The 27,988-nt window shown below is 47.2% G+C and overlaps 1 protein-coding gene across 1 annotated transcript; it reads left to right on the plus strand.

Moving 5' to 3' along the window:
* Positions 1-99: 99 nt before the first annotated feature.
* On the plus strand, positions 100-27,755 carry CKMT2 (creatine kinase, mitochondrial 2). The gene is made up of 11 exons (XM_041426622.1): positions 100-240; positions 4,725-4,798; positions 7,745-7,905; positions 9,955-10,153; positions 11,041-11,136; positions 16,316-16,537; positions 18,977-19,062; positions 20,903-21,026; positions 22,740-22,874; positions 23,275-23,400; positions 27,525-27,755. Exons 3-11 carry the CDS (start codon positions 7,751-7,753, stop codon positions 27,642-27,644), a joined length of 1,263 nt encoding a protein of 420 aa, XP_041282556.1. The 5' UTR covers positions 100-240; positions 4,725-4,798; positions 7,745-7,750; the 3' UTR covers positions 27,645-27,755.
* Positions 27,756-27,988: the final 233 nt, after the last annotated feature.

The following is a 27,988-nucleotide window of genomic DNA, read 5'->3' on the forward strand; positions in this document are numbered from 1 at the left end:
GTCGGCGTTTGGGGGCTGCTGCCACATCCTGCTGGTGCCCTCAAGGGCACCCCTGTGCTGGCAAATGCCACTGACGTAACCCAGCCGGGCAGGATTGGCCCTGGCTGCAATTATTTTGGTTTCCCTCACCTCCCTGTGCCCGTCTCAGGTTACCCGAGCTCCTGTCCGTGCCCAGCCTCTGCTCCCTCCACACTCTGGGCTCGCTGCAGGCAGCAGGACGTCCCTACCTCCAGCTCCAAGGTCAGTCAGACTGCTCTTACGTTGCTTTTCTAGCCTCAAAACGCAGCATTTCCAACGCAAGGGCTGTTAAAAAGCTAGTCAAAGCACCACAGCGTGGTGGCGTTGATTTGGTTGTAATTTATGGGTTTGTGGAAGTGTTGGGAAGTATCTGCCAGCCCCCACTATGCAGCTGCTCCTAAATAATCTAATCACAGAATTGTTAAGATTTAGAAAATACCTCTAGGGTCATGAAGTCCAGACATTAATGCTGGCCCTGAAGTAACAAGTTTAATTAGAGGAAGATAAGTCTCTTTGCAGATATGTAACAATTTCAGAGAAAATGTCTCTAATTACATGAGTTTTTTGTGGTTTTGATTGTAGCTCTCTGCACTGCGAAGATGAGAGGTTTATACTGCAAAATGGCACCAGATTGGCTCAGAAGGGTGAGCGGTGCCTGCACCTTGGCTGGGCTTTGGCAGGAGAATTTGGGCATCTGGGTCTCACCTGGTCGGGTCTGACCAGCCAGACCTTCAGCTGACAGAAAGCAAAAATCATGGTGGGACCAAGGGGTTGTTGTCTGATCTATGAAGAGCTGCCATGCCTTCTCTACTCACAAGAATCTGGTCACAGGTTGCATAGTTTGGAATTTTATCCTTTTTTTTTTTTTTTTTTTTTTTTTTTTTTTTTTTTTTTTTACAAATTAGTAAGTGTTTATAACCATTCTCTGGAATTACGAGGAGGAAGAAACTGAAAGGTGCTTGATGTTTTTGGTAGAGATGTTCCACGCTGTGATTAAGGCACTGTCAGAGCCATGCCTGCACTTGGTGTTGTTTCTACACTTCAGAGACTGCATCCCCAAACCCAGATGGGTCAAAAGGGTTTGAGTGATGCCGAGGGTGAGCGGGGAAAAACTGAAAAAAAAAAAACCAAACCAAAAAATCACCAATTTTGCTTTATGAGGTTGGCTGCTTTAATGCGTGTCGTATCCGCTGAGCTGCAGGGTGATGCAGCAAATCCCAGAGAGATGTAAACTGATTTCTGTGTGTCTAAAAATGGCCTGTGAGGTGAGCAGTGACTCATGACAGCCACTGCAGATGTTCCTGAGGCTCCAGAACCTTCCATGGACGGGTGGGGAAAACTTTCCACTGCCCTCTGTGGGCTTCAGCAGGGGCAGAGGATGGCTTGGAGGAGTTATTTCCCAAAGATAAAAGGCCAGGCTCCCTGTCCCTGCCATGTGAGGGGCCAGCTCAGCACGGGGGTGGCTGGCTGCAGAGCTGTGCACACACAGCCCCTGTGTGTGAACTTGAGCTGGGGCTCTGCCATTCCTCCAAAATGTCACTCAGGATCACATGGCGTGGCAACTGATACCACCCATGACACGGCTCAAGTGTTCAATCCACCTCTATTTCTAGAAATGTCACTGTAACCCTGGCGCTTCCCTCCAGGCAGGTGTGAAGTATTGGAAAACCAATACCTGTTCAAAAGCACCCAGGGGAGGATGGAGCAGGAAACTTCCTCTCTAAAAGACGTTCCAGAAAGAGACGAATTAACAGGAAAAGCACTTTCTAATGTCACTTTTAAAAGAAATGCTGGAATCAGTGGTGCAGCTGTGAGGTTCCTGGGGTTCAGGCTGTGGTTAGAGCCCTTCCACCTGAAGTGACACCTCAAAGCTTTGGGCTGCTCTTCGGCCAGCACTGGGTTTGCTGCAGTGGTTTCCTCCACACCTTGCTGCTGGCCTTTGTGGCCATTCCCAGTGCATGGCCGGTGGCACGGACAAGAGGATGCAGTTCCAAACTGCTCTGCTGGCAGTGTCCTCAGGGCTGGCACGGGGAGCTGAGCAGAGGGACAGGGGCTGTGACCTCCAAACTGTGACCTCTGGGGCACGTGATGGCTCACGGGCCTTGGCACGTGGGAATTCTGCCCTGGGAAAGGCAATTCTGGCTGGGTCCTGCACTGCCTGGCACCAAGGGGGTGAGGATGAGGAGGGGGCAAGGAGGAGCCCTTGGCTGGCTGGGTCCTGCACTGCCTGGCACCAAGGGGGTGAGGATGAGGAGGGGGCAAGGAGGAGCCCTTGGCTGGCAGACACTGGAGCTGGGCTGGCTTCACTCAGACTCGGTGCTGCACGTCCCTGAGCGGGAGGATTCCCATGGGATTATCCAAAACTGCTCCCTGTGGAGGCAGCCTGCTGCAGGGGGCTGTTGGTGGGGCAGCTGCTGTGTGCCCCTGCCCTGCACAGCAGCACTTGTGCCTTCCTGAGGGGTGCCAAAAGCATGGGTGACCAGGGGAGTGGAGCTCTGCAGGGCTCTGTGCCAGCCTCAGGGCATGGAGATGTGCTCCATCCCCTGGCCCAGGGCTATCTCACAGCCTAGGGGAAACAAAGTAATCCTCTGGAGTTTGGGGCACTGCTAGAGCAGTCTGAAGCTAAAGGGGGAGATGCACAAGGCAAGCCGTGCAAACCTTCTGCCAGGATCACAGCTAACCCTAACCCTAACCCTAACTCTAAACCCTAACCCTAACCCTAACCTAACCCTAACCCTAACCCTAACCCTAACCCTAACCCTAATCCTGACCCTAACCCTAACCTAACCCTAAACCTAACCCTAGCCCTAACCCTAACCCTACCCCTGACCCAAAGCCAGCCCTGCCTGCAGTGGGGTCACCTGTGGGAAGCACACCTGGGGCACAGGACAGGCTGCAGGGCACAGCAGGGCAGCTCAGGGGGGGTCACACCTCTGAGCATTTCTCTGGCATCATTTCAGTGATGCCAGAATATCTGCATCACTGCACTGCTTGTGAAGGGGCTGCCTCTTGGTGTGCTTTCCCACCACATCCTGGAGAAGGAGTTTTATTGCTGCAGAGCATTACCTGAGTGATGACAGGATTGATGTCTCCTGCCAGGAATCCTGAGAGTCTTGTTAAAAATAAAAAAAAAATAAAATCATTATGGTTTATACCCAGAAAAGGTGTTGTATCTAATCACATAAAAATCAGATCTCTCTTGGACAAAGTACACAGTAATAATCAGTGCAAGTTTAGATGTAGCTAATCCTGCTTATAATAAAGCCCAAATTCTCATGGAGCTTGTGATGGACTGAAAGAACTTGAAGCTTATGGAAGGTTGGTGCAATTAATGAACCACTTACCACAGATAAAATTTTAAGCAGAAACCAATACATCATAATCAAGAGCCCTGTAAGAATTTTTTGTCATTGCCTTCAGAAGCCTCCTGCAGACAAGAAAACTCCTTTGCTTATGAGGAGGTATTCCAGCTTAAAACATAAATGAAAGTAATGGTAAAAAATTGGTGAAATGGTAAAAAAAACCCTGGTGGGACTGAGAGGGTTGCAGACAAGCCCGCCACAGGCCATTGATCCAAGCTGAACAGAGGTGCAGGCCAGCAGCTGGAGGTTTGGGGTTGTTTTTTTTTAACCTCAGGTTGATTAATCCTTAGAACATATTTCTCTTTTCCAGCCCAGGCTGTCTCTAGATGGGTTTGAACAGAGAACAGAAGCCCTCCTAAGGGAGGTGTTCTCCTTCCAGCATGCCTGGCCAGCTCGGGAAAACACTCCCTTCCTTCCCAAGGCTTAAAACCCATACCCTCAACAACTTCTGACTGTGAAACGCCGTTCTTTCCCCTCCCCAGCTGCACCACAGCACTCACAGGAGCAGGGATTTCCTGTCCTGGGCACAAGGGGAGACACTCAGCAAAGCCCTGCCAGAGGAAAACCTGCAGTTCCACCTTTTAGGCTCTGCAGTGGCCAAATTACCCTGGTGGAAGTGAAATCCTGGCAGTGTAGCCCAAGTATGGTCTGTGCTGGGACCTGAGGGGCAGCACAGCAATCCTGGGGACGTGCTCCCAAAGAAACCCTTTAGCTCTTTAATCAGGATTAAAGATGGTGCAAACCCACTGCAGAGCCAGGCTGGCCATTCCTGTGGGGCAAGGAGAGATGAATACATCAATGACTCGAGGTCAGACTTCACAAAAAAATGCTTTGATGAGGATCTTCCCTTAGTTTGGGGCCATTCCATCTGGGCTATTTTCAAATGAATCTTTTAAAATGTTTGTTCTGAAGCAATGCATTACTTAAAAATCATCCTACCTTTTGAGGAATGGACCACCCCCCCCACCCAAATGATATTGTTTCTTGTCAAATAAAGCTCCTTATTCACTTTGTGCCCTCTTTTTGCAAAAAAAACCCCTTTCTGCTGGGCTGCACGCCATGTTTTTGAGCAGCCTGTGCAGTTTCTGTGGCAGGACATCCTTGCTCAGGGCTGGAGCCCACCCGTGTGGCCACAGCCCTGGGCTGCAAAGGGTTACACTCCCTTTCCCACAGCACTCCAGGTGATGTTTTCCCTTGTCCTTTCACTAGACAATCACAAACTGGCAATTCCCTGCTGCCATCAGTTGTACCTTCCACTGCAGAACAGATGTGTGGTTAACCACTGCAGTTTGGGGTTTCTTTTTAAAAAAAAACCCTGTTTCACTCCGTTTTATGGTTTTTTAGGTAGACAACCTGCGCAGTCTGTGGCGTCTCCAGCGTGGGAGGCTTCCAAGAGCTGCCAGAGAAGCGTCTGTCAGGTAAAGCAGAGCCTCCTGAGGGTCAGGAGAAGCTTTTCTGAGCTCCAGCAGTGCCAGAGCAGCCACAGAGGGACACGGCTGGGGCATCCCAGAGGGATAAATCCCCCGTGCTGAGGGGGTTAAAGCCCACTGAGGCAGCAATGAGAGTGGGGAGGGGTCCCCAGCCCACCCAGCAGCCTGGCACAGCCGTGGCACAAAGCCTGCAGCTCACCAAGGAGCTCTCCTTGCCTTTTTGGGAAAGTACCCTTCCCTGCAGGGCTCATCCCTCCTTTCCCAGGTGTTTCCTCTCCCAGGTGTTTCCTGGCAGGGTCAGGATTCTGTTTGCAGCCCCAGCAGAGCCTCCTCCCCAGCCTGGGCACCACAGAGCCCTGCAGCCTCTGTCGTGGCCATTCCAGATCACAATTCCACAATGCTGTTCCTTCCTAGCACACCCTGCAGTTTAATCAGATGTTCAGACCACATCTGTCCCCCAAACAGCACAGAAAATCCCAAAAACCCCGCGCTGGCGAGCCCTGGGCTTGCTCAAGCCACAAAATCCTCATCTGCAGTGGGGCTCTGATATGGCTGACAGATTTCAGGACAGGTTTTTGACTGCCAGCCAGCTCCTCGCGATGGTGAAACAGAGATAAAAATGCGCGGAGCTGTTGTGGAAATACACATCAACAATAGCTCTGCGCAGATTAGTCACAAGGAAATATTTCCAGAGTGTAGGATGAGGGTGCTACGCCGTGAAAAGGCACAAGAACGATCTGCTGAACACACAGAAAGGAAAAATCTCCACCAGAAACCTCTCACTTGGTTTTTACCTGCTGCCAAACACTCTCACACTGCATTTTGGGAGGGAAAATCCTGTGGCAGTCACAAGAGCCCGTCCTGAAGCTCACCTAAATCAAATCACAGATTCAGGGAGAAAGAATACTGAAATTTCTGTCAAACAATCAGCACCTTTCTCTGGAAGTGGTGTTGTATTAACTGTATATTGTGTTTCAAAGGCATGCAGGAGACAGAATTGAAAGATTCTGGTAAAAAGTTGCTGAGGCACAACAGAGGACACGAAACAAATTACTCCAAACTTGGAACACATTGTGTTCCTCACCTCACAGGTGTGACTGAGATGGAAAGAAAATACTGATTTGCAACATAAAAATATGCAAGCACAGAAGAACTTTCTACCAATGGAGAAGAGAAAGATGCAACATTGCATCTGTCTGGACAAGAGAGAGAAAGACAAAGAAGTAAAGGGCTTGGGTCTAACTAACCCAAATCTGTAAGAAAATTATTGGGAATTTGCTCAGTAAAAATAAAATAAAATGCTTTGAGGAGTTTAGTGTAACCTCATAAAGAATGGTGAAGAGGTTGCATAAAAAATCACACTCAAAAAACCTTTTGGTAAAACAACTGAAAGAGCAGATCTTGGCAGAAATGTCAGGGGTTTTTGTAAATCTTCCATGCTCATTTACCAAAGGTGATATGCCAGAGTCCAGCTTGAAGAAAAAGCTTCTGCCAGTTGCAGAAATTAGAATTTAGATTAATAGAATTGTCCTTTATTTGGACAAGAGCTGTATCTTCCCAAGGAACTCATGGTCCGCAGCAATCCTCATCCAAATCTGATTCCTGTAAGGGAAAACCCTCACTGCCTCCTTCAGACAGAACACCCCAATTTCCTGGAAGCAAGCAGGACAAATGTATGTCATAGAGCTCACATCCCCAAATTTCTCTGGACTCCCCAGAGCAGCACGAGCTGCCAAGGGAGGTGAGTTTGCTGAGCTGTGGGTGCTGCTGTAGTGCTGGAGCTGAGAGAAACAAGCCTCACTCTTTAACATTTTTAAATTTTAGTAAGGCATAAAAGGGACTTTTGTAGCCCTGGGTGCATGGGGCTGCCAAAGGTACATGGTTAACTCTGACAATTATTCTTCTATTCTTTTCTATTCTATTTCTATTTTCTATTATTTTCATTTTATTGGTGAAATACATATTTAGGATGATTATACATATTCAAACAGTCCTTTGAGTTCACATTTTCTGCGAATTCTTTTGTTTGGTCTGACTCTTGACTGGTCTTTTTAAAGTATATATAATACTGAAGATGAAATTTATATGTTTAATTTCCTCACAAGGCCCCTCTGCTCTGTGATTTAACAACTCTTGATAGATGAAGGGTCAGTGGTAAATTCCGCTTTTCTTCCACTGTTTATTTACTTGGTTTTTTAAAATGTTACCTTACCATACAGATAAGATACTCTACCAGTACATTACATCAACATTAGCCATGTCACACAATGTTGAGGCAAACTCCCCATGTCTGGAGACACGAGGTCTGACTCCATTTTTTCAGAAGGCTGATTTATTATCTTATGATATATATTAAAATACTACATTACAACTATACTAAAAGAACAGAGAGAAAAGGTCATCAGAGGGCTTGAAAGAATAGAAGAGAATTACAGAATCTTGTGACTCTCAGAGTCCGATGCAGCTGCATCTGTGATTGGCTTTTAATTAGAAACAACCAACATGCACCAATGCCAGCTGCACCTGTTGCATTCCACAGCAGCACAGTTATTGTTTGCATTTCTTTCCTGAGGCTCCTCAGGAGGGGAAAAATCCCAGCAAAGGATTTTTCATAAAATATCATAGCTACAACACAATTCTCCACATTTTTCTCACCACTGTCAGTTTGTTACACAAGTAAAGGCATTAAGTACTTCAGCAACAGTTCATGTTATAGTACACAGCACACAGCCTCCGTTTTGACATTTTGAGAGACCCTGAACCACAGCGCGTTCGTCACACCGAATTCGCCGCGCGTATTACGCGACAAATTAAAAAAAATTAAAAGCAGGGAAGAAAGAAAAGGCGACTACAAACGGCACCAGCTCAGAGCAAGGTGCAGAAGCCCCGGAGGGTGGTTTGGGGCAGCGCTGACCCTGGCTGTGCTCCTTGCAGGGAGGAATGGCTGGCACCTTCTGCCGTCTCCTGGCCGGGCGCGCGGCGCCGGCGCTGTTTGCCGCCGCGGGCACGGGCGTGCTGGCCACGGGCTACCTGCTGGGCCAGCACAACTCCGTCAGCGCCGCCGTGCAGGAGAAGAGGAAGCTCTTTCCCCCCAGGTAGGCCCGGGGCAGGGACAGGGTGGGCAGGGAGCAGCGCGGAGCCAGCCCCGGGGCGCGGGACGCGGAGCGCGGCCGTGCTGCAGGGCCGGCGGTGTGGGGCTGCTTGGGGTGCCTGCCTGGAGCACAGGATGGGCAGGATGGAGAGGAGAAAGCAGGTATTTGTTAAAGGCCTTCAAAAGGTACGTGTTGGACAGACAGGAGCCTCCCAGAGGCCGCATCCAAGGTGGACAATGGTCATGAGTTTTTCACACCATTTTGAGTTTGGCCCACTTACATTTCAGGATTTAACTCTCCAGTCCCAGCTTCAGGTAATGAATCATTTCCCCCCAGTTTGCTCCCCTCAATTCACTTTTGTTTATCCTTCCAGGGCCTGAGGTTGTAGGGTGTCCTTGAGTTCCAGGCCCAGAGGGATTGTGTTGTGTGACCCAAATGTGAAGACACTAACTAACTAACTGGGTGCATGGCTGCCAAAGGTACATGGTTAACTATAACAATTATTCTTCTATACTAACTAACTAACTAACTAAACATTCTATATGGAGTTCACAGTTATACCCTAAAGCAGCACAGCATTTGAAAACTATAACAGCTAAAATCCTAAGGCATCAGTGAGATAATATCAGCTCTCAAAAAACGCCCCCAACCTGACCAAAACCAACACTGCTGAATGGAAACAAGCCAAATATATGCCTCAAGTTTAATACTATATTTAACTCATTTATATTTAACTCATCACAAACCAACAGCTTTGCAGGTCCACCTACTGGACCCGCTGATTGCATGGACTCTGCTACAGGGAAATGTGAAAATGTTTTCTCCATGCAAGCAGAATTAATCTCTTGTATTACTGCTGTACTGGAAGTACTCCTAATTCTGTTACAAACTGGCTGGCTGATGGTTAGAAATTAATTGCAGGCCTTTTTCTCTGTAGATTGACTTTGCCAAAGGTAATGTGATCCTGACAGACTGGTTTTGCTACTGAAGTAATTTATACAATTCTAGCTAAAATATATTCTTAGAGAAACACCGCAGTTGTACATAAAGCAAATCACTACCAGTACAAGATAGCTGGGGACTGGCAGAGTTGAAAAATCCCTTGCTGAAGCCTAACATCTTTATTTCCCCTGGCTCCATTCAGCCTGCTGCTTTCTGGGAATAATAATGCCATGAGACCAAACCCTGGTATCTCAGAGGAGGCTCTGCCCAGCTGGCAGGTCACACAGTCCCTCTGACCCCCATGAGGCCCTGAGAGCACCTGGGGCTGCAAACCACAGAGCAGCCCTTCCTCCACACTGAAATCTCTGTCTAGCTGAACAAATCAGTGCTGGGGCTCTCTCCTGCCTGGCCAAGGTGTCTCAGGGTGCTGCTTCTCTTTCCTTGGCTGGCTGATGACAAGAGGGGGGGTTCCCCCTCCAGGTTCCCCCTGGAGCTCCGTTGAATCCCAGTTGTCATTGTTTCATTGCGATATAAAACACAGGCAGCGCACACGGGTCCCAGGGAATCTTTATTTGATGGCAAACTTCCCCTTTTCCTCTCTTGGGACCCCAATCAAGGGGTGAACAAAGACTTACATCTCAGGGGAATGTCAGGGGAAGGCACAACTTTCAACAAATCAGGAGAGTTGGGAGTAAAAAACCTAGGCGGGGATAACAATAGTGAACCAATAAACTTCCAAGGGAGGAAAAACGGTTTCAGTAAATGGGTAAAGTTTGGAGAAATAGAAACTAGCTGACGACATAACTGGGAAAAGGCGGAGGCAAAATGAAAACAGCACCGAGGAAAACCACCAAATCACAAATCATAAACCTGCTAATACCACAAAAAGCACAACATCAGGGGGGCTCAGTGCCCCTCCAGACCCCTTTGGGCCCCGTCTCCCTGCCGGCCACACTGAGCACAGCGCGACACGGGGTACCCTCAGAGCCTTCCCTCCCTCCTGGCACCCCCTGCAGCAGGTAAACCAAGAACAATCAGACCTTCAGCCTCAGGGCTGTGCGGGGTGGGTGCCCAGGGGACGCAGTAACGCCTTGGGTTCTCTCCCCGCAGCGCCGACTACCCCGACCTGCGCAAGCACAACAACTGCATGGCCGAGTGCCTGACCCCGGGCATCTACTCCCGCCTCCGGGACAAGATGACCCCCAACGGCTACACCCTGGACCAGTGCATCCAGACCGGGGTGGACAACCCCGGCCACCCCTTCATCAAGACAGTGGGCATGGTGGCTGGGGACGAGGAGTCCTACGAGGTACGAGGGTCCCACGGGACTGGCCGGCCTCTGTGCTCGTGGTGTCCTTCCCGTCAGCTGGGAGCATGTTCCCAGGACAAGTTGTGTCCCCGAGGGTACTTTGAGGGCAGGTTGGTGTTTTCCCTCCTTCTCCCTACTTTTGAAAAGCAGGAGCATGGGGTATTACCGCAGGTGCCCCCGCTGCTGCAGCTGGAGGTAATGAAATGTACCTTGGCAGCAGCTGCTGCCTGCCCCCAGCAGCTCCCCTCCTTCCTGCAGCCAAACCCAATTTAGGGGAGAACTGTCCAACCCTGAGACACACCAAACGAAGGTAATGTGGAAATCACATTGTGAGGCAGCAGAGGCAGAAGCAAGGATGTCTTCTGGGCAGTGCCAGACATCACTAAGGCTTTGTATCCTGAGGAAAACAGAAGACAAACAGCATCAGGGTGGGCAGGTCATTCAGCTCTGCAATGAGAAGTGGAAAACAAAGGAAAGACCTCAGTGTGGTGGAACCCATGGTTGTGCTTCCTGCAGTGCTGGCTGTTCCTCTGCAGCCACCCCAGTGTCCCCGAGAGGGTGGCCTGGGACATCTGCCATCCCAGACCCCCAGCCCCTGGGTTTGGGGTGCCTGTGCAGGTGTGCCACTGCTGCTGCCCTGCCACCGGGGCACCCCTGAGCCCAGTGGCTCTAACCAGGACTGTCCCCACAGCAGGGAAGACTCAGGGTACTCTGCATGGCCCAGAGCCAAGAGGCTGGGGGGCTCTGGGGGTGTGCTCTGGTTGGCAGTACACCCCAAACCCCAGCCTGGCTGTGGTAACTGCAGGCAGGGACCTCTGCCTGCAGCTGCTGTGAGGATGTGTTCCTGTGATGCTGCAGACTCTCTCTAGAGCCTCTTGCCTCCACAGGTGTTTGCTGAGATTTTTGACCCTGTCATTAAAGCCAGGCATAATGGCTACGATCCACGGACAATGAGGCACCACACGGACCTGGATGCATCCAAGGTAGGACTGAAGTGAAACAAGAGACAGAAAGGCTCTGAGCTGCTTATTCCAGTGATGATGCTGTGTGCAGCAGTGCTTTCATTTTTGCTGATCCAGCTGTGAAGACCCAATTTCATGTTTAAGGAAATTGGGATGCCAGTCGTGGCCCTGTCAGCCGCATCCCTTGTTCTCAGCAGGGAATCTGTGCCAGCTGTACCAAATATTTGGCACACAGCCTCACTGGGCACTGGGGGTCTGTTCATGGCTTCAACAGAAAATGGGGTGGGTTGGGAGGGACCCTAAAGCCCATCTCATTCCACCCCTGCCATGGTAGGGACACTTCCCACTGTCCCAGGCTGCTCCAGCCCCAGTGTCCAGCCTGGCCTTGGGCACTGCCAGGGATCCAGGGGCAGCCCCAGCTTCTCCCAGGATGCCTGTCCTTGATTTCACCCTCTGCAAATTTCCTTTGTGTGTCTGAGCTTGTTCAGGAGCTCCTTGCTGCTCCACACAGGCCTCCTGATGTTTTTTCCCAATGCCCTCTTTCTTGGGATGCATCACTCCTGAGCCTGGGTGACTGCTTCCATGAATATTATCCAGCATCCTTGGTCCTCTGTTCCCTCCAGGGGTTTTTCCTTGGCCAAGCAGATCCCTGGAGAGGCTGAGGGCTGCTCTCCTGCAGTCCAGTCAGTGATCCGGCCCTCCAGCTGATCACCACTTTAAAGGATCCCCCCTGCCTGCCTTCCCAGTGAGGCTGCATCCTTCTGTCAGGAAAATTAACCCTCAAACATCAGAGGTTTATGTCCAGAAAGGAGGCAGAGGAGTCCTTTGACTTTATTCCAATAGAGGCAGAGGCCATGGGGCATTCCCCTGGGGTCTCTCCAATTATCCTCCTTTTATCCCAATTTCCCAGCCACATTTCCCTTCTCTCTTTCCCCATTTCTGAGTCCTTGAGAGGTTCAGACTTCCCAGAACACCTGACACCAGAGATTCCTCTGTCATGTACAACCTTCTCTTTTAATTTGCAATTCTTATGGAATTTTGGGGTTTTTCTTCCCCACTATTTCTTTCATCTTTCAATCTCCAATTTAATTTATCAGCAAACCTAAAGCTCATTTGCAAAGGCAAATATCTTTTTCCGTTCATCAATCAGTGGAATCCTTCCCATTGCTTCTCTTCTGTCTCAGTGCCAGCAGACCCACAGCTTGTCTGTAAAGACAAAATCTGCCATTCCTCTCACTTGCACCCCAGCTGTGCAGTCACAGGAGTGTCCCTCCCTGTCCCTGTGATGGCAGTGAGGTGCAGTGAGCCCTGCTGGCACGCACACACGAACATTGTACATGTGTATGGAATTCCTTGGGCTGGAATTCCCCAGATTAGCATGGCTCTAGGGCATGGAGTGAAAGCAGGAGCTGAATCCTGTATCCCCACACAGAAGTGGGCAAACCTCACCTGCAGCTCAGTGTTTCCTTCATAGGGAATATATTCTTTTACCTCCTTCAGCTGCAGAGTTTAGCTCATTTTGATCTTCCCTCTCCCAAAGGATCTCCCTTATCTCCCTCTGCCTCTGCCCATATCCCTATTTTCCAAAAGCCATGGGGCCTCCTCCATATCTGGGGACCATGAAGGACGAGCTGGTTACTCCAACACGTTCATCCAGCCAGAGAAATGTGTTTCTGCTGGAAACAACCCCTGGTGCCCAGAGCTCTCCAAGGTGCCCTGGGTAATTGTGAGCTGGTGGAGAGGATGCCAGGCCTGGGCAGAGAGCTGCCCCTCCTTCTGCACCTGGGGTTTGGGCTCTCCTGAGGGCTGTGCTGGGTGTGCACGGTGAAAAACAAAGCTCACTTTACAAAACTGTAAGTTTGATAAATGATAGTAAGGGATTAATAAATGATAATAAGGGATAATACAAAAAGGAAAAGATACAGGTGCCTGGTTCTTGACAAAGCCAGTACACACCTACTTTTTAATCTGCAGTCTTTTATAGTATTACCATTGTGTTACTTCTTTAGATGACTGCACAGATTTATTCTGAGCTCGTTAACCACAATCTCACTTCAGATTTTTGCAGTGTTTGCACAATCCAGCAATTTGTAGATGTTGGAAGTCTGGGGTGGTCTTCTGATGGTCTTCTGATGCTACTTTGAGCTTGGTGCTCCTCTTTTTATGGTTTTCACTTCTCTGCTTATGCTGCCTTGGATGTACATTTTACAATGTTAAAATACACCTTACGCAGGCCCTCTTACACCCTGAGAAAGCCTTGCTTCTTTCACAAGCAATTACAAATTTTATCATACTTAAATCAGTTTAAAACTTGCAGTGTTTAGCTGCAAACAATCACAATTTTATAATTAAAACCTGTCCAGCTGTAGTTGGGCCTCGAGTCCTCAAACAGGCAGGAGCAGCTGTGAGTTGCCATAAATTTGTTTATTGCAAGAACGCATCAGTCTCGTAGGCAAAGAATTCAAAGGTGTTAAAAGCCTGTGCTAAAAGTTTTCTGGCATGGAGTGCCAAGCAAAAGCTGCAGCTGCAGGGCTGCAAGGCTGCTCTCTGGCAGAGTCCCAGGTTCAGGAACTTGCAGGAATAGCAACAGCAGCAAGAGTTGTCCCTGGCAGGGGGACAAGAGAGCTCCCAGCAGGGCAGAGGCAGCAGGCTTCTTCTTCTGGATGATTATGATAATGATGAAGGAGAAGAAGATGTGGCAGCAGGCAGGCAGTCTTTTTTACATCCTTCTCCTCCTTCTCCTTCTCCTTCTACTGTAGTTCTTCTTTTTCCCTTCATGCCAAACACCTCAGTACAGGGTGTTTTTATTTACAAAAACATCCACCCAGCTAAAAACATGTTTCTAAACCATCCCTTCTAAGCCAATCTAAACTTAATTCTCATGTGCAAAAGTAGTACGAAAGTAGTGTCAGTGCTTACCTAAAGAACTACATATCTAAGTTTATTTATGTGAATAGTTTTATCTATTTATGCACATAGTTCTATCTATTCTCGTGGCAAAGTTCTGCTATGCCTTTATTCTACTTAGAGATGCAAGAAATGTTCCACTATGTTTTTGTTATGCCTGGGATGAAGTTACTGAGCTTTAAACTAGCAAGCACAGTTTCTTAAGGCACTTAAAATGTATTTCTACTTACTTAAAACTGAAACTTACACTTCTATTTAATTAAAACTTGCACTTCCACTTCATATCTACGTGGCTTAATGTATCTTAATTTCTGTAAAGAATTTATTGCAACCCCTGCATTTATCTCTCTCTCTCTCTGAGGAACTGAGAGAGGCTTCTGTCTCATGCATGCCAACAAAAACCAGTGTACTGTAGCAAAAGCCAACTAGTCCATGGCTGTTTGTAACATGCCTGTGAAAAACAGAATTGACTGCTTAGGGTTTTTAAAAGTATAATCATAATATATATTTTTAATAATAATAATAATAATAATAATAATAATAATAATAATAATAATAATAATAATAATAACAACAAGAATAAGCATAAGAATAAGAATAAGAATAAGAACAAGAATAAGAATAACAAGAATAAGAATAAGAATAAGAATAAGAATAAGAATAAGAATAAGAATAAGAATAAGAATAAGAATAAGAATAATAGTAACAGGATAAAAAAAGGACAATATTTCCAGCAATATTTCCAGCACTGGGGTGCTCCTGGCCAACTGCCAAAGAACAAGATGGTGCACACAGACAATGTTATCTTTATACTGTTGCATATTCATGTGTTTCATGCATTACTCAAACATTCTTGTGAAGTTTCTGATGTTTTGGGAACTCCTTTGTTTGACTTCTTCACACCCCAGCTTAACTACATGACATCCTGGGTCTCAGGTCAATATATTTAACTTCTTCATGTGTCTCCATCGTGCTGCTTCACATCCTCTCATAAGATTTTAGTATTCCTCCTGAATTTTAACAGGGTATTCTCTAATTGTCCTCTGGTGGTCTGGTTTGTATTAGGGTTATCTTATCACCTGGACAGGTGGGTCAGTGGATGGCCTTACACTGTTTTAGGTACACAGAAGCCTTTTTTACATCTTATTATCTTTACATCTTATCTTTTGCTGAGGTCTATAACACAGTGTTGGAATGCCGGGCTCCTTCTTGCTCCAAGATCAGGGTGAATAAAACTCAGGAGATGTTTCTGAAGTTTTCTCACTCTGAAGTTTATTGTCCTTATCTATTACAAACTCACAGCATTATATTTCAAAAATAAGCCTGATTATTTCATAGATACCTGAAATAATTTCAATTTTGTCCGTCTCAAGGCTGATTCTCTAATTATCCCAAGGCCTATTCCATTTTGGGATGTTACTTATTTCAAACTACATCCTGCATCCTATTTCCTCATGAACATCTGAAAACATCTGTTTTGTGACACTAATTACATCTCCTTTTCCTCTATTACTTTTTTATTCTATTTGTGGAGTGCCCTGATGAAGGAAGGAATGATGAATCTGACTCCTATATTATAGGAGTCAGATTATATAATAATTATATATATAATAATTTTATTATAGGAGTATATATATACTATATACTATAATATAGTACATAGTATACATATACTGTAATAGATAATAATTATATTATAGGAGTCAGATTATATAATAATTGTATTATATTATATTATATTGTATTATATTATATTATATTATATTATATTATATTATATTATATTAATATATAAACTATATATATATATACTCTCTTTCTATATATATATACTATATACTTATATTCTAAACTATACTAAGAACACAGAAAGGATGCATAGAGAAGGCTAAAAAGAAAATATTGAAAACTTGTGACTGTCTCCAGAGTCCCAACACAGCTTGGCACATTCAAGTGAAAACAATTCCCATGAATTTGCACATCAGTCAAAACAATCCACATGAAACCAATGAAACAATCACCTGTTGGGTAAACAATCTCCAAACACATTCCAAGGCAGCAAAGCACGGGAGAAGCAAATGAGATAAGAATTGCTTTCCTTTCTCTCTGGGGCTTCTCAGCGTCCCAGGAGGGAAATCCCGAGCGACGGGATTTTTCGGCAAACGCGAACGCCACGCTTGTAAACAAATACTTCCTACAACACCGCTACGTACCACACACATCACACCAATTCACCAGGCACACAAAAAAAAAAAAGTGAAATGTGACGTTGCCGGGCCGTTTCTCCCCGCAGATCACCCACGGGCAGTTCGACGAGCGCTACGTGCTGTCGTCGCGGGTGCGCACCGGGCGCAGCATCCGCGGGCTGAGCCTGCCGCCCGCCTGCACCCGCGCCGAGCGCAGGGAGGTGGAGAACGTGGTGGTCACCGCGCTCTCGGGGCTGCGGGGCGACCTCTCGGGCAAGTACTACAGCCTGACCAGCATGACCGAGCGGGAGCAGCAGCAGCTCATCGACGTGAGTCGCGCTCGGGCGCCAGCAGCGCCCGCACGGGCTCGGGGTTCAGTTTGAGCTCTGTAACCACACCTGTGCTTAAGGCAGTGTTTGTGATGGGATAGCCAGCCAGGCCATCAGAAATTTGTGTATTTCTGAAACGGCGCTCTGCAGGTCTGAGGAGTGGGTTTCTGTATTTCCGTATTTCTGTGAAGTACGTCACCGTGCAGGTCTGGATTTATATTCCGGAGAGTGAGGCCAGTGTCAAATCAAATCCACGTGGCTGCTGCCACCTCTCTGGACAAGTAAACAGGGAAATTCAGGGCCTTTCCTTGGTCATCTCCCTGGGCAAACTGGGATATTTTCTGTATTAACCATTCTAACTAAAATTATTACATTGAGATAGGCTTCATGTGATATCTGTATTCCATTCTGTGGGGTGGGGGACTTTGCCTGTGATTACATCAAAATGACACTCATTCTAATTTCCCAGAATCTGGCTGTAATTTCATAAGTGAACACTACACTAATTCTAATTTCCAAAAAGTGGCCGTAGCCTACTGCACCCAGGTGACCTTTTCCCAGCCCTGTCACTGTGCTCAAGGAATTGAAGGACCAGGCCCATAACAAGAGTTTTCATTGTCACACAGATGGAAAGACAAGGATTTGCACCATGGATTTTGTCACAGCATGTGACATGCCAAACAAAGCTTGAATGTGCATTTTAAGTGCCCAAAGGAATGGCTGTACCATCTTAGCTATACTCGTGGCACATTATTCCATAACATCAACCAAAGGGGAGCTGATGAAGTAACCTAAGTGTTTATAACCCTGGAACTAGGTGTGTGGATTAACCAGGAGTTAAGAATTTATGTAAGGTCAGTAACTTTTTTAATTGAATGTCCCTGGTGATATGTTTATTGACAAGATGTTGATGACCTGCTGCGATTTATTTTCGGCAGGAGACAGCTCCTCAGGATATAGAGGTTGAAACAGGAGTGTAGAAAACGTAATTCCTTCACGGTTTAAGGCTAAGTCCTGTGGGAAGTGGAATAGGCTTCACTGATTCAGTATTTTATCTCATTTTGTTTTGTTTTGTGACAATGCAAATTTATAGAGATCAGACATTGATGTTGTAACCTGAGATGCATTCTTTGCCCCACACCACTGCTTACCCCTCCAGCACCTCAGGACCTGGCACCTCTGTGGGATCAGGCTTCCTGCCAGCTGCTAAAGGCTCCATTTCAGCTCTGTAAGATCAAAGTTTATTTCAGTGACATAAATCACTGCTACTTGAATTGCGCTCAGCACAGAAGGCATTTGGTGTTTTGCAGATTTGGGCCATATGCTCATGAGGAGAAGTAACAGCTCTTTTCTTGCAGAAAGGGGGATTTTTGTTTCAAGCAAAGTGTCAAGTGGGGCAAGCTGAGGAAGGAAATTTGGTGTCCCTTTGAAGAGCAAAGAGAACTCCACACCTTTTCTTCCTGCGTGGTTGGAGTTCTGTGTGCACCGTGCCCATTGCAAAGCATTCAAAGATGAAAACCTGAGTGAAATTAAGAAAGTCATTATTTCATTCTTCATTTAGGGAAAAATTAAGTAAAGCACATCAGTGTGTCTACCACGTCACATGCCTTCTGCATAGACTGCCTCACTATTTCTAGTTAAGCCCTAGGTTTAAAAATAAAACAATAAAACCAACAACACTGCCAGCAAAAAACCCTTGATATTTGATATGGCAGTGTTCAAGGAATTAAGAAATACTAGTTTTTTAGCCCACACATGAAAATCAATAAAATATACTTATTTTCTCTGGGGGGAAAAAAAATTCCAAAGCAAATAGTTTTAAAAATTCTAAACTACTAGGCCATGGGGCAAGTTGGTGGCACAGCATGTGCTACATTTATTAAGTCACAAACAGCATCTCTGTTAAGGAACATAACAAGCCTGTGATTCCAAAAGGTTGAGATTAGCCCTGATTCAATTTCTACCTTGAGTTCATGCTCAGAATAAATATCTAAATCTCCACGCTGGAGAAGTATATTTTCAGAACTAGCATTTTTTATCCTTTGGGGTTTTTTTCCCAATATTTTAGAATGGTCTTCTCCTATGCTGAAATGTGTCTGACTGCAGAGGAGATCTCTGGAGCCAGGTCCTCCAGAGCATCCTTGGCTGTGTCCATGTGGACTTAAGCCCCAGCATCCATCCCTCCCTACATTTGAAAATGTTTTTGGAAAAACATGTCAGCCATCACCTGTGAGAGTTCAGAAAATCACCTGGGTAAAGAGGTTTTAGCTTCCTGCAAAGGAACCAGGTTCCCAGGCTGTACTGCGTGATTTTCTTGTGCTTCCACCGCCTTCACAATAACGTGCTGAACAGCATTGCAGTGTTCCCTGGATATAAACTGGAGTTGTGCTCTGTTCTCTCTGTCTCTCTGCCTCCCTCTGGCCCTGTCCTGGTGCCCAGGATCACTTTCTCTTTGACAAGCCCGTGTCCCCTCTGCTGACATGTGCAGGGATGGCCCGTGACTGGCCGGACGCCCGAGGCATCTGGTAGGTTCTGTGACCTGCAGGGTCCTGTGTCATGCCCAAAGATCATCTTACAAACATCCTTGCTTGTCCTAACCCTGCATGAACTCTGGCCCAACACTCACAGCATGCCCAGTCTGCTTCTAAAAGAGAAATGTTTTAATTCCCGGGGCTGAAAGCACCCCTTTCCTCCCAAATGAGCTGGATGAAAAGGAGACAGGAAAGTTGGACTTCCTGCTCTCTTCTAGGTCTGTTTTACTGCCCCAACACACTGGATAGTGGGCCCAAATACAAAATCTGCTGTGGAGATGAAGGGGCAACAGCTCTGAGAGGAGAGCCCAAAGCAGCAGCAGAGGATGGGGCAGCTGTGCAGTGCACAGCATCTGCATCCAGCCTGCTGCACTGCAGGCACTGCCAGGTGCTGTAACCCTGAGAAAACAGGCAAAAAGCATGCTGAGGATCACCTAGTGTGGAACATGATCACCCCCAAACCCACTGACCTGCTGGAATACTGGGAGGGTTTTTTCATTTCAACAAGCCTCCTAAGAGTTTAACAAGGTGCAGATCCTTTGGTCCCCAGTGAAGTCTGAGGAAGTGGAAAAAGGTGAAGCTTGAGGCACCCATTCATTGTCTCTACAAAAAACCAGAAGTACCCACAGCATAATTACTATCCAGAGATTTCCTGAATAAAACAGACCTGGGTTTGGGCTTCTTTTACACGTGACATATCAAGGAAAATGGAAGACAAAAACAATTACTGTGATTGGAAAGTACTTCTGTAAGTCGCATTTTGAAAATCTGCCTTTCCGTTGCAAAGTATTGTCAAAAAGTGTGTACATTGTGGAAATACTTTTGCTTTTGATGGTCCTGCCCTTGCCATGGGCTGCAGGACCATTGCCACTAACAGCACTGTCAGCAATGGCACAGTTTAAATACATGGTGCTGACAGCAATGGGGACACTTGCTGAACTAAAAGGGGAGGTGAGTTAGGCCAAAGTCAGACTATTTATAAAAACCTCCCTCAGCATTAGGGAGGGACTGAGGAGGAGGTGACTGGAGCTGGCCTGACCCCAGTGCCAGAGCACAGGATGTTTACAGCTGCTCAGCATTGCTCTGGCCAGCTCCAACTGCAAAGAGAAAACGGAGACACCGCGAAAGACCGGCCGAAAGTCAGGCTCTGGGTGATCTTGAACTTTCACTTTCATGTGCCTTGAACCTGGTGGTATTTCACTGCTGGCACAAATGAGTATGACCCCATCCATCACCCTCTACGTGCTGCAGAAGGCAGTAGTAGGAGACTGGCCAAGCAGAGGAGAAGCCAGAAGTCACCCAGCGCTCGCCAGAGCCAGCCCTGAGTGCCTGTTTGAGCCAGGAGAGGGATTCCAGGGGTCCTGTCCTTTCTGGCAGAGCAGGGTCACTGCGGGATCCCAGACACATCCCTTGAGGGATGCAGACACCCAGTGCTGCCAGGGACACTGGGGTTTGAGGCAGGGGAGAACAACACTAACTGAGCACGCGTTGCTGGCTCCCAGCAGCACGCCGGTGTTGGGGTTTTTTGGGGGCAGAGCTTGGCCTCTCCCTTGGCTGCATCCCCAGCTGTGCTCCCGAGGGAGGACCACAGCAGCATAATGTGAGCAGAAAACTCACCTCACACTGTGCCCAAGAGGCCCTGTAATGCCACAGGCACGAGGGATCCAGTGGTGCAACCAGCCCCAGTCCCTCACTGCAGACTGCAGTTTGATTATGACACATTTCACTTCTCTGCTGCTTGGGATGACTGTGACAAAACTAAGGATACTGTTATTTCTCAGGGCTTCCCTTTTTAAAGATATTAATTTATTTTTTTCCCTCTCCTCTCGACTAGGCACAACAATGAGAAGACATTTCTCATTTGGATTAATGAAGAGGACCACACCAGGGTGATCTCCATGGAGAAGGGTGGCAACATGAAGCGTGTCTTTGAAAGGTTCTGCCGTGGATTGAAAGAGGTAGTGTCTCAGTGAGTCCATTATTCCTGTTTGTTCACTGCTGTCACCCCTGCTTACTGTGGTTCCCACTGAGCTGACATCTCCAGGGGCAAGGAAATGAAGTCACATCAGTCCACACAGCAACCCACATCAACACAGCTAAAGCAGGCAACATGGGCAGATTAATAGCTGAGTTGTAGGGAAAAATAAATAATTATCGGGTTTTTCCCTTTTTTTTTCTTTTTTTTTTTTTTTTTTTATTTTTTTTTATTTTTTTTTTTTATTTTTTTTATTTTTTGCCATTTGGTACCTGCAAACTGTGGGAAGTCATAAATGAAGCACTTTATTTGGGTTGTTTGATTTGCTTGATTGAAGACTTTATTTGGCCCTTCCTCCTGGTTCTTATTTCTGAGGCTGGGAGCAGAGTGGAAGCTGCTGATGTTGTGGACAGGACTCAGGGTTTAGGACCTGCTGTTTTGGGGAGATATGGGGGTTGGTGATTAAAACTAAGAACTGATAGTCTGGACTCCTGGGTATTACCTTGGTCCAGCTAATCACAATGATAAGAAATCTTCTTGGGACAGGGTGTGAGTTAAAACAGTTTTGCCCAGACAGTCCAGGTATGACTCAGGTTGGGTCTGGGCCCTCTGACCTGCTCTGGCACACAAAAAGTTGATTTATCAGAGAAACAGAACTTTACTGTGCCTCAGAGGTCATACCAGGGAACTCTGGAATGGTTTGGGTTGGGTTTTGGGGCACAGAAAAACAAAGCCATCTGATTTAGGCTCTACTGGCACCAAGGTGGTTCCTGAGAGTTCCCAGGGTGGGTTTCCAGGCACACCTGTGAGAACACAGCCCCCAGGTGTTGTCCCCAGCTTTGCTGTTGAGCTGAGCTCCTGCCAGCCTGTGGACATGGATGTGGAAAGTGGTGGGGCAGCTTTTGGGGAGCTGTGCCCTCAGCAGGTCTCTGGGGCAGCAAATCAGGTCCAGTTTCCCACCATCCGTTGTGTTACCCTCACAAAACACAGAAATTATCCCAGGAGAGTAATTTATTCTGCATCCTCCTGCAGAGCTGAAGCATTCAGCTGTATTCATAGGATTCTTGTGAGCATGAGCTGGTTTCTGCACCCAGCAGAAACCAGTTCTCCTCAGGGGGAGATGAGAACTGAACTGAAAAGGTATTGGGTTTGCACAAGCACTGATGGGCGAACAGAGCACCAGGTTATTCAAAGGGCAGTAGACCCTTGTGATTTTCCTGCTGATAATTATTTCACTCTCCTGTCAATTCTGGCCAGAGACCTACTAATGAGAAGTTTTATCTACAAGCTGGGTTGTCTCCTTATAATAGAAGTGTGGCACTTAGAGGCCAAATGTTCTCTTCAAGGAGTCATGACATCAGCTAGAAAACTGCACAAAACTCAGGCTCAGCTCCCTCTGTTTGTTTCATAGTGTTTGAGTGCTTTACGGTCCTGTGTTTCAAACTTGGTTCAAAATTACTGAGTTATAAACAAACTGCAAAAGCCACAACTCTTAAGTGAAGATGTGGCTCCATGGGCCATAGTAGTCACTAGAAGGCGGTGAAGAAATCCTTCTGGCTACCTGAGGAGTGCAAACATTTGTACCACACCCAGACCAGACTGCACCCAGGTGTAAATTCCTGCCACTCCACTGGCACCTGACAACAGGACAGTTGCAAATCTGCCCTTTTTGTTGTGTTTCTGTGCTGCCACCCAGGTGGAGAGGCTGATTAAGGAGCGGGGCTGGGAGTTCATGTGGAACGAGCGCCTGGGCTACGTGCTGACCTGTCCCTCCAACCTGGGCACGGGGCTGCGTGCAGGAGTCCACGTCAAGCTGCCCAGGCTCAGCAAGGTACACGGCACTTAAAAGGGGCAAAAGTGACATGAATGTGACACGATTTAAATGTGACATAAGCCAGCTCTCCTGGGGTGTAAAGGAGAGGAGGAGAAATGACAGCTTACGGCAACCGCACGTTAGGAGGATGTGTGTAACAAGGTCTGGGGACGGGCTAAAGGAGCATGCTGTACTCCTGCAAATTGCTGTATTTCCACTGAAATACAGGGAAATCAATATGATTGATTTCCACAAATCTGCTTAGCAGGAAGCCACAAAGAGGGGCTGTACCCAAAGGAGTGAGAGAACTCTCCACCTCTGCCTGTCCCGGCAGCGCTGTGAGGACCACAGCGCTGCAGTGACTCTGCCCAACACACACAGTGCAAGGCAGTGAGCTCAAGGCTGTTTCTCCCAACAGGACCCCAGGTTCTCCAAAATCCTGGAGAACCTGCGCCTGCAGAAGCGTGGCACGGGCGGGGTGGACACGGCAGCCGTGGCTGACATCTACGACATCTCCAACCTGGACCGCCTCGGGCGCTCAGAGGTACACTGCTCCTCCTGGGGCTTCCTTCTGTGTTTTCCTCTTGCTTTTTAGCTGACATCTGTTCTGCCATGGGCCAGTTTCCCTCTGCTGAGCCTCAGTGGATCCACGGCAGGTTTTGCTCCTCGTGAGTCTGGTCCAGTGGGAATGCTCGCTGAAAGGAATTTTAATGAAGTGCTTGATAAATGCTCCTGTCCTGGCAGGGAAAAAAGCCAGCCCTGAGCAAGCTGCTCATGTATGACATGTGCTGGGGATCTCCATGAGGGAATGCAGGTGCTGGAAGGACGCAGGCACAGAGTCCTAACCCACACAGGGACTCAGGCACTAAAGCAAGATTTGGTGAAGGGTGTTGTGTTCCTCTCACTGCTGAGTCACACACTTCCTCCACGGTTACACAGCAGCACAAAGGCTTCCACGTCACAGTGACTGAGGAGTTGAGAGTTTTCACAAGTCCTCTGTGGCTCTCAGACACGAGAGCTGTGTTGTCTCAGTTTGAAAAGTCAGGTGTCTGCTAAGGAAATCAGGAGCCTCCCCTGAAATGGGAAATGCAGGCCCATGAAGAGCAGAGATCTCCTGGAGGGAGGATTGGCTGTGGGAGAGATAAAGAAATCTGCCCCATCTAGTTTTAACAGATGGTGGTAGAATGCACACTTCTGCTTACATCTTGCAGATATGTTTAAACCAGAGACTGAAATCAGAGCAAAGATTTAATAGTGAGCCCTGAGCCTTCCCTGTAGGGCACAGGCTGCAGGGCAGTGTGTGCACCTCCCATGTTTGCTGCACAGCCACTTCAGTGAGAAGGAACATTTGTAGTGCCAGAGTGTGGAAATGACCCTGCAGCCTGGAGCAGCTGCCCCCCTCCTGGCAGCTCGGCCCCCACACCTCATTCCAGCCTCATGCTTAATGATTTTATGAGCCAGAGGAGTTCCTAAGAGCACAGCTGATGAGGATGGGGAGAAGCAGCCGTGCCCAGCTGTGACTGAGCCCAAGCCATGGCTGTGGCAGGCTGGATATGGATGCAGGCTGGTCCTGATGCTGCAGCCCAAGGCCTGGGGCCAGCCCCATTCTAGGCAGGTTTTCCTAACAGAAAAATAACCCTGGGATAATGCACCTGGGTGACAACAACGTTAACCCAGCCCACAGTGCCCTCCCTTCCTGGCTCACCTGCCCTGGGGACAGCCCAGGTGACCACTGCTCTCTGATCTCTGAATGCCCCCACAGCCACAGACAGATGTCTGGACGCTTCACACACTGAAGTTTAATATAGGAACCTGTGCTCCTTTGGATCTAGAATGAAAAAAGTAACAGGAAACAAAATAAATAAGCGTGAAATACTAATAGGCTGTATTATTTGCCAAAACAGCCCGTGACAAACACATCTACTAACACCTGAGACATCATCATATGTGTTTTGTATTAAAGCAACATTAATAATAAAAAGCAGGATGACACTGCATGATGAATTGAGTCCTGCTGACAGACAGCCTAAGCCTAGAAATTTTTGCTTCTATGAAGAGTTCCACTAAAGTCAGTGATTCCTCCTACAGCAAGGATCTAAAGGATTAAGGCAACAGATGAGACACAAGACCTACCTTGGAGACTCTGAAATCTAAATAAGACAAGACATACTCAAGGGGATAAGAAAAGTTTTATTAGAGGATAAATTTTTTCAGTACATAATTAAATAAATGCCATTATGTGGTAAATGTGTTTGCAGAACTGAATTATGCTCCCAAAGGTGCAAGATAAAACTGTTTGTATTCCTGCTCTGTTTCAGTTACTGGTCAATGCAAACTTAATATGAAATTTGTTTTCTTATGGAGGCTGCAAATTCCATCGTCTGAATTCCCAACACAGCCAGTCTGTAAAAGACAATAAAATAAACTGCTAAGCCACTGAAATGCTTTATAGTAAAAACAAATCCCTTGAAAATCAGCAACTGACAATACAGAGACAATGGGATTTAGTCTTCATGCCTGGTTTTAACAAGCCAGTCATAAAAGGTTGCTAATGAACCATTTCATGGAGATTAAGAAATACTAGCTTTATCTTGCTGCCTCACAGTGCCACAGGGTCTGTGGTCCCTAAATGTCACCTGTCTGCTGGGGACAGAGCCCCTTGTATTCTCCAGCAATTTTGAAACAGGTTATGAAGACACCACCACCCCCTGCCATACAGAATTATGAATTCTGGTGTTGCTCTGGGCCTGGAGTGATTCCCACCCCTGGCAGTGTCACTCTGGTGCACTGGAGTGACTGCCTAGAACAGGGGCTAAACTAGATTAAGTGAATAAAAACAGGTATTTATGAAAGGCCTTCAAAAGGTACAGCTTGGGCTATCAAAAGCCTCCAGTGGGCTACACAAAAGGTCACAAGTTTTTCATACAGGTAAAAGTTTGGTCCATTTGCATTTCAGGGGTTAATCTTCCATTACAGCTTCAGGTAATGAAGTCATTTTCTCCAAGTGTGCTCCCCTCAATTCACTGTTGTTTGCATGTGAGACAATAAGGTGTCCTTGAGGCCTAGAGAGGAATTGTTCTGTCTGAATAAAATGGGAAAACAGTAGGGAAAACAGGGTGTGGAGCTTAGAATTATACACTAAAGCAGTACAGGACGTAAAAAAAAATATAAAACCTAAATCCCAAGGCATTGAGCGAGGAGCTGGGAGCAAAGGAGTGCTGAGCTGTGTGCTGAGCCTGGCAGGAGGAGCAGGCTGCTCCCCAGGACCCAGGGACCCCCCAGGACCAGGGCCACTGCAGGGGAAGGACACAGCTGGGCTTTGATGAGCCCCCTCAGGCACTGTGAATGCCCCTGGTGGTCCTGCCCTGCTCCCAGTGCCAGCCACACCTGTGAAAGACGCCAATCACTTGGTTGTAAAATGTTAAAAGTTTAATGGTAATGAAATGGTTATAAAAATAGTAATATGATTAGAGTAATAACATTTGAACAATTAGGATTAGGACAATATGAGACATTAAAAACAAAGAGTTACAGATGTCTGGGTGCCTATTTATGGGCAACACAAGCCTGAAGAAGTACCCACGTTAGCAGAGATTAAGCCTTAAAAACGATAGCCTGTTGTATATTCATACATGTCATACATGGTGCATAAATTCCATTCAAACACAGGATTCTGTCTGGTCACTGTCAGCTTCTTCCTCTGAATCCTCATGCTATCTTCATGTCTGAGGTGGGAAGAAGTTAATTTTCTGCTGATAAGGGAGCAATAAATTCCCTTTCTCTAAAAGATTTAGGTGTCCTGTGGCTGCTGTCTGGTGCGAGTCCTTTCTTAAAAAAATATCCTACATAGCATAGTTTCTGTTTTAACATTCTGTTATAACCTAAAACTGTATTTAACACACTACTTAATAAAATTAATACAGCATAACTTTCTAACATAACACATACAATATTCATTTTAATCCTTCTGAAAAGCCAACCATGAAATACACATTTTTCACACAGACACCCTGAGCACCCAGCAGCATTCAGGGCTGGTCTGAACCAGGGCAACAGGCCTCCCTCGTGCTCTCCTTGCATCAGCATCCCTCCCAACTCACTTCCATGTCCCTGTGCTCACACATCCCGCAGGCATTTTGGGCTTTTTGGGCTTGGGAGCAGGGGAGACACAGCAAGGACTTCAGTGCTTCATCAGGCACTGCCTGGCAGGGCTGAACACTCACAGCACAGCTGCTGTGTGTCCTCACCCTCGAGCAGTGTGGGGAACACTTGGGGCCAGGCATCCCTGCTCAGCAACACCCTGCACCCTCTCGGGGCTCACGTTTCAAACAGGTCCCTCAGCTCCTGCCTGATCACCTTATATAGGGACTCTGCCCCGTTGGTTTGTTCCTGTGGGAGCACAGTTTGGTGGAAATAAATTTGGGGACCTAAATGAAAGTTTCTGCTGCCCGGGGCAAAGAGGAGAAGGGAGTTACTGTGGCTTTGCTCAATCCAAACTCCCTGAGCCAGAGGAGGTGTGATGTCTGTGACCCTCCTCAGTTTCAGCTTTGTCTGCTGAATGATGAACTGAGTCCTGCTGATTTGTCTGCTGTGGTGACAGCACGAGCCAACTCTTCTATTAACAGATGAGCTAGACCTTCTGTTATTACAATTCTCTTCTTGTTGTAGGTGGAGCTAGTCCAGATTGTCATCGACGGGGTCAACTACCTTGTTGACTGCGAGAAGAAACTGGAAAAAGGCCAAGACATCAAGGTGCCACCCCCCCTGCCTCAGTTTAGCAGGAGATGAAGCTGCTGGTGATGGCCACAGCTGAGGGTAAACGTGGCTGCCATTCTGATGGAAAGGCACCCCTGTACATCTCTGTATAAATGCATTGTGTAATAAAACACTGCCTGACAACTGAGGTCTCCTCCATGCCTGGCTGCGCTGGCACAAACTGGTCTGGGTGCAGCTTTACTGGGGTTTACCCACACAACCACCTTGGGATGCTCTTTTTTGGGGGCCTGATTCCCTGTCTTGGTTGGTGATAAGAAAAGTACCACCTCAGCTGTGCAAAAAGCACACCTCTCTAACTCTATGCAGCACTTGCACTTCTGGACATATTTACAATGCCTTCTGTAAGCATCCTGTTC

The sequence above is a fragment of the Onychostruthus taczanowskii genome, unplaced genomic scaffold (assembly GCF_017590055.1).
Source record: "Onychostruthus taczanowskii isolate IOZ18803 unplaced genomic scaffold, ASM1759005v1 scaffold92, whole genome shotgun sequence".
NCBI classification, from domain to species: Eukaryota; Metazoa; Chordata; class Aves; order Passeriformes; family Passeridae; genus Onychostruthus; species Onychostruthus taczanowskii.

Coding starts and splice junctions, on each gene's coding strand:
- CKMT2 (XM_041426622.1), top strand. CDS start 7,751: ATGGCTGGCACCTTCTGCCGTCTCCTGGCCGGGCGCGCGGCGCCGGCG. Junction 10,154..11,040: donor GGGACGAGGAGTCCTACGAG/GTACGAGGGTCC, acceptor TTGCCTCCACAG/GTGTTTGCTGAGATTTTTGA. Junction 11,137..16,315: donor CGGACCTGGATGCATCCAAG/GTAGGACTGAAG, acceptor TTCTCCCCGCAG/ATCACCCACGGGCAGTTCGA.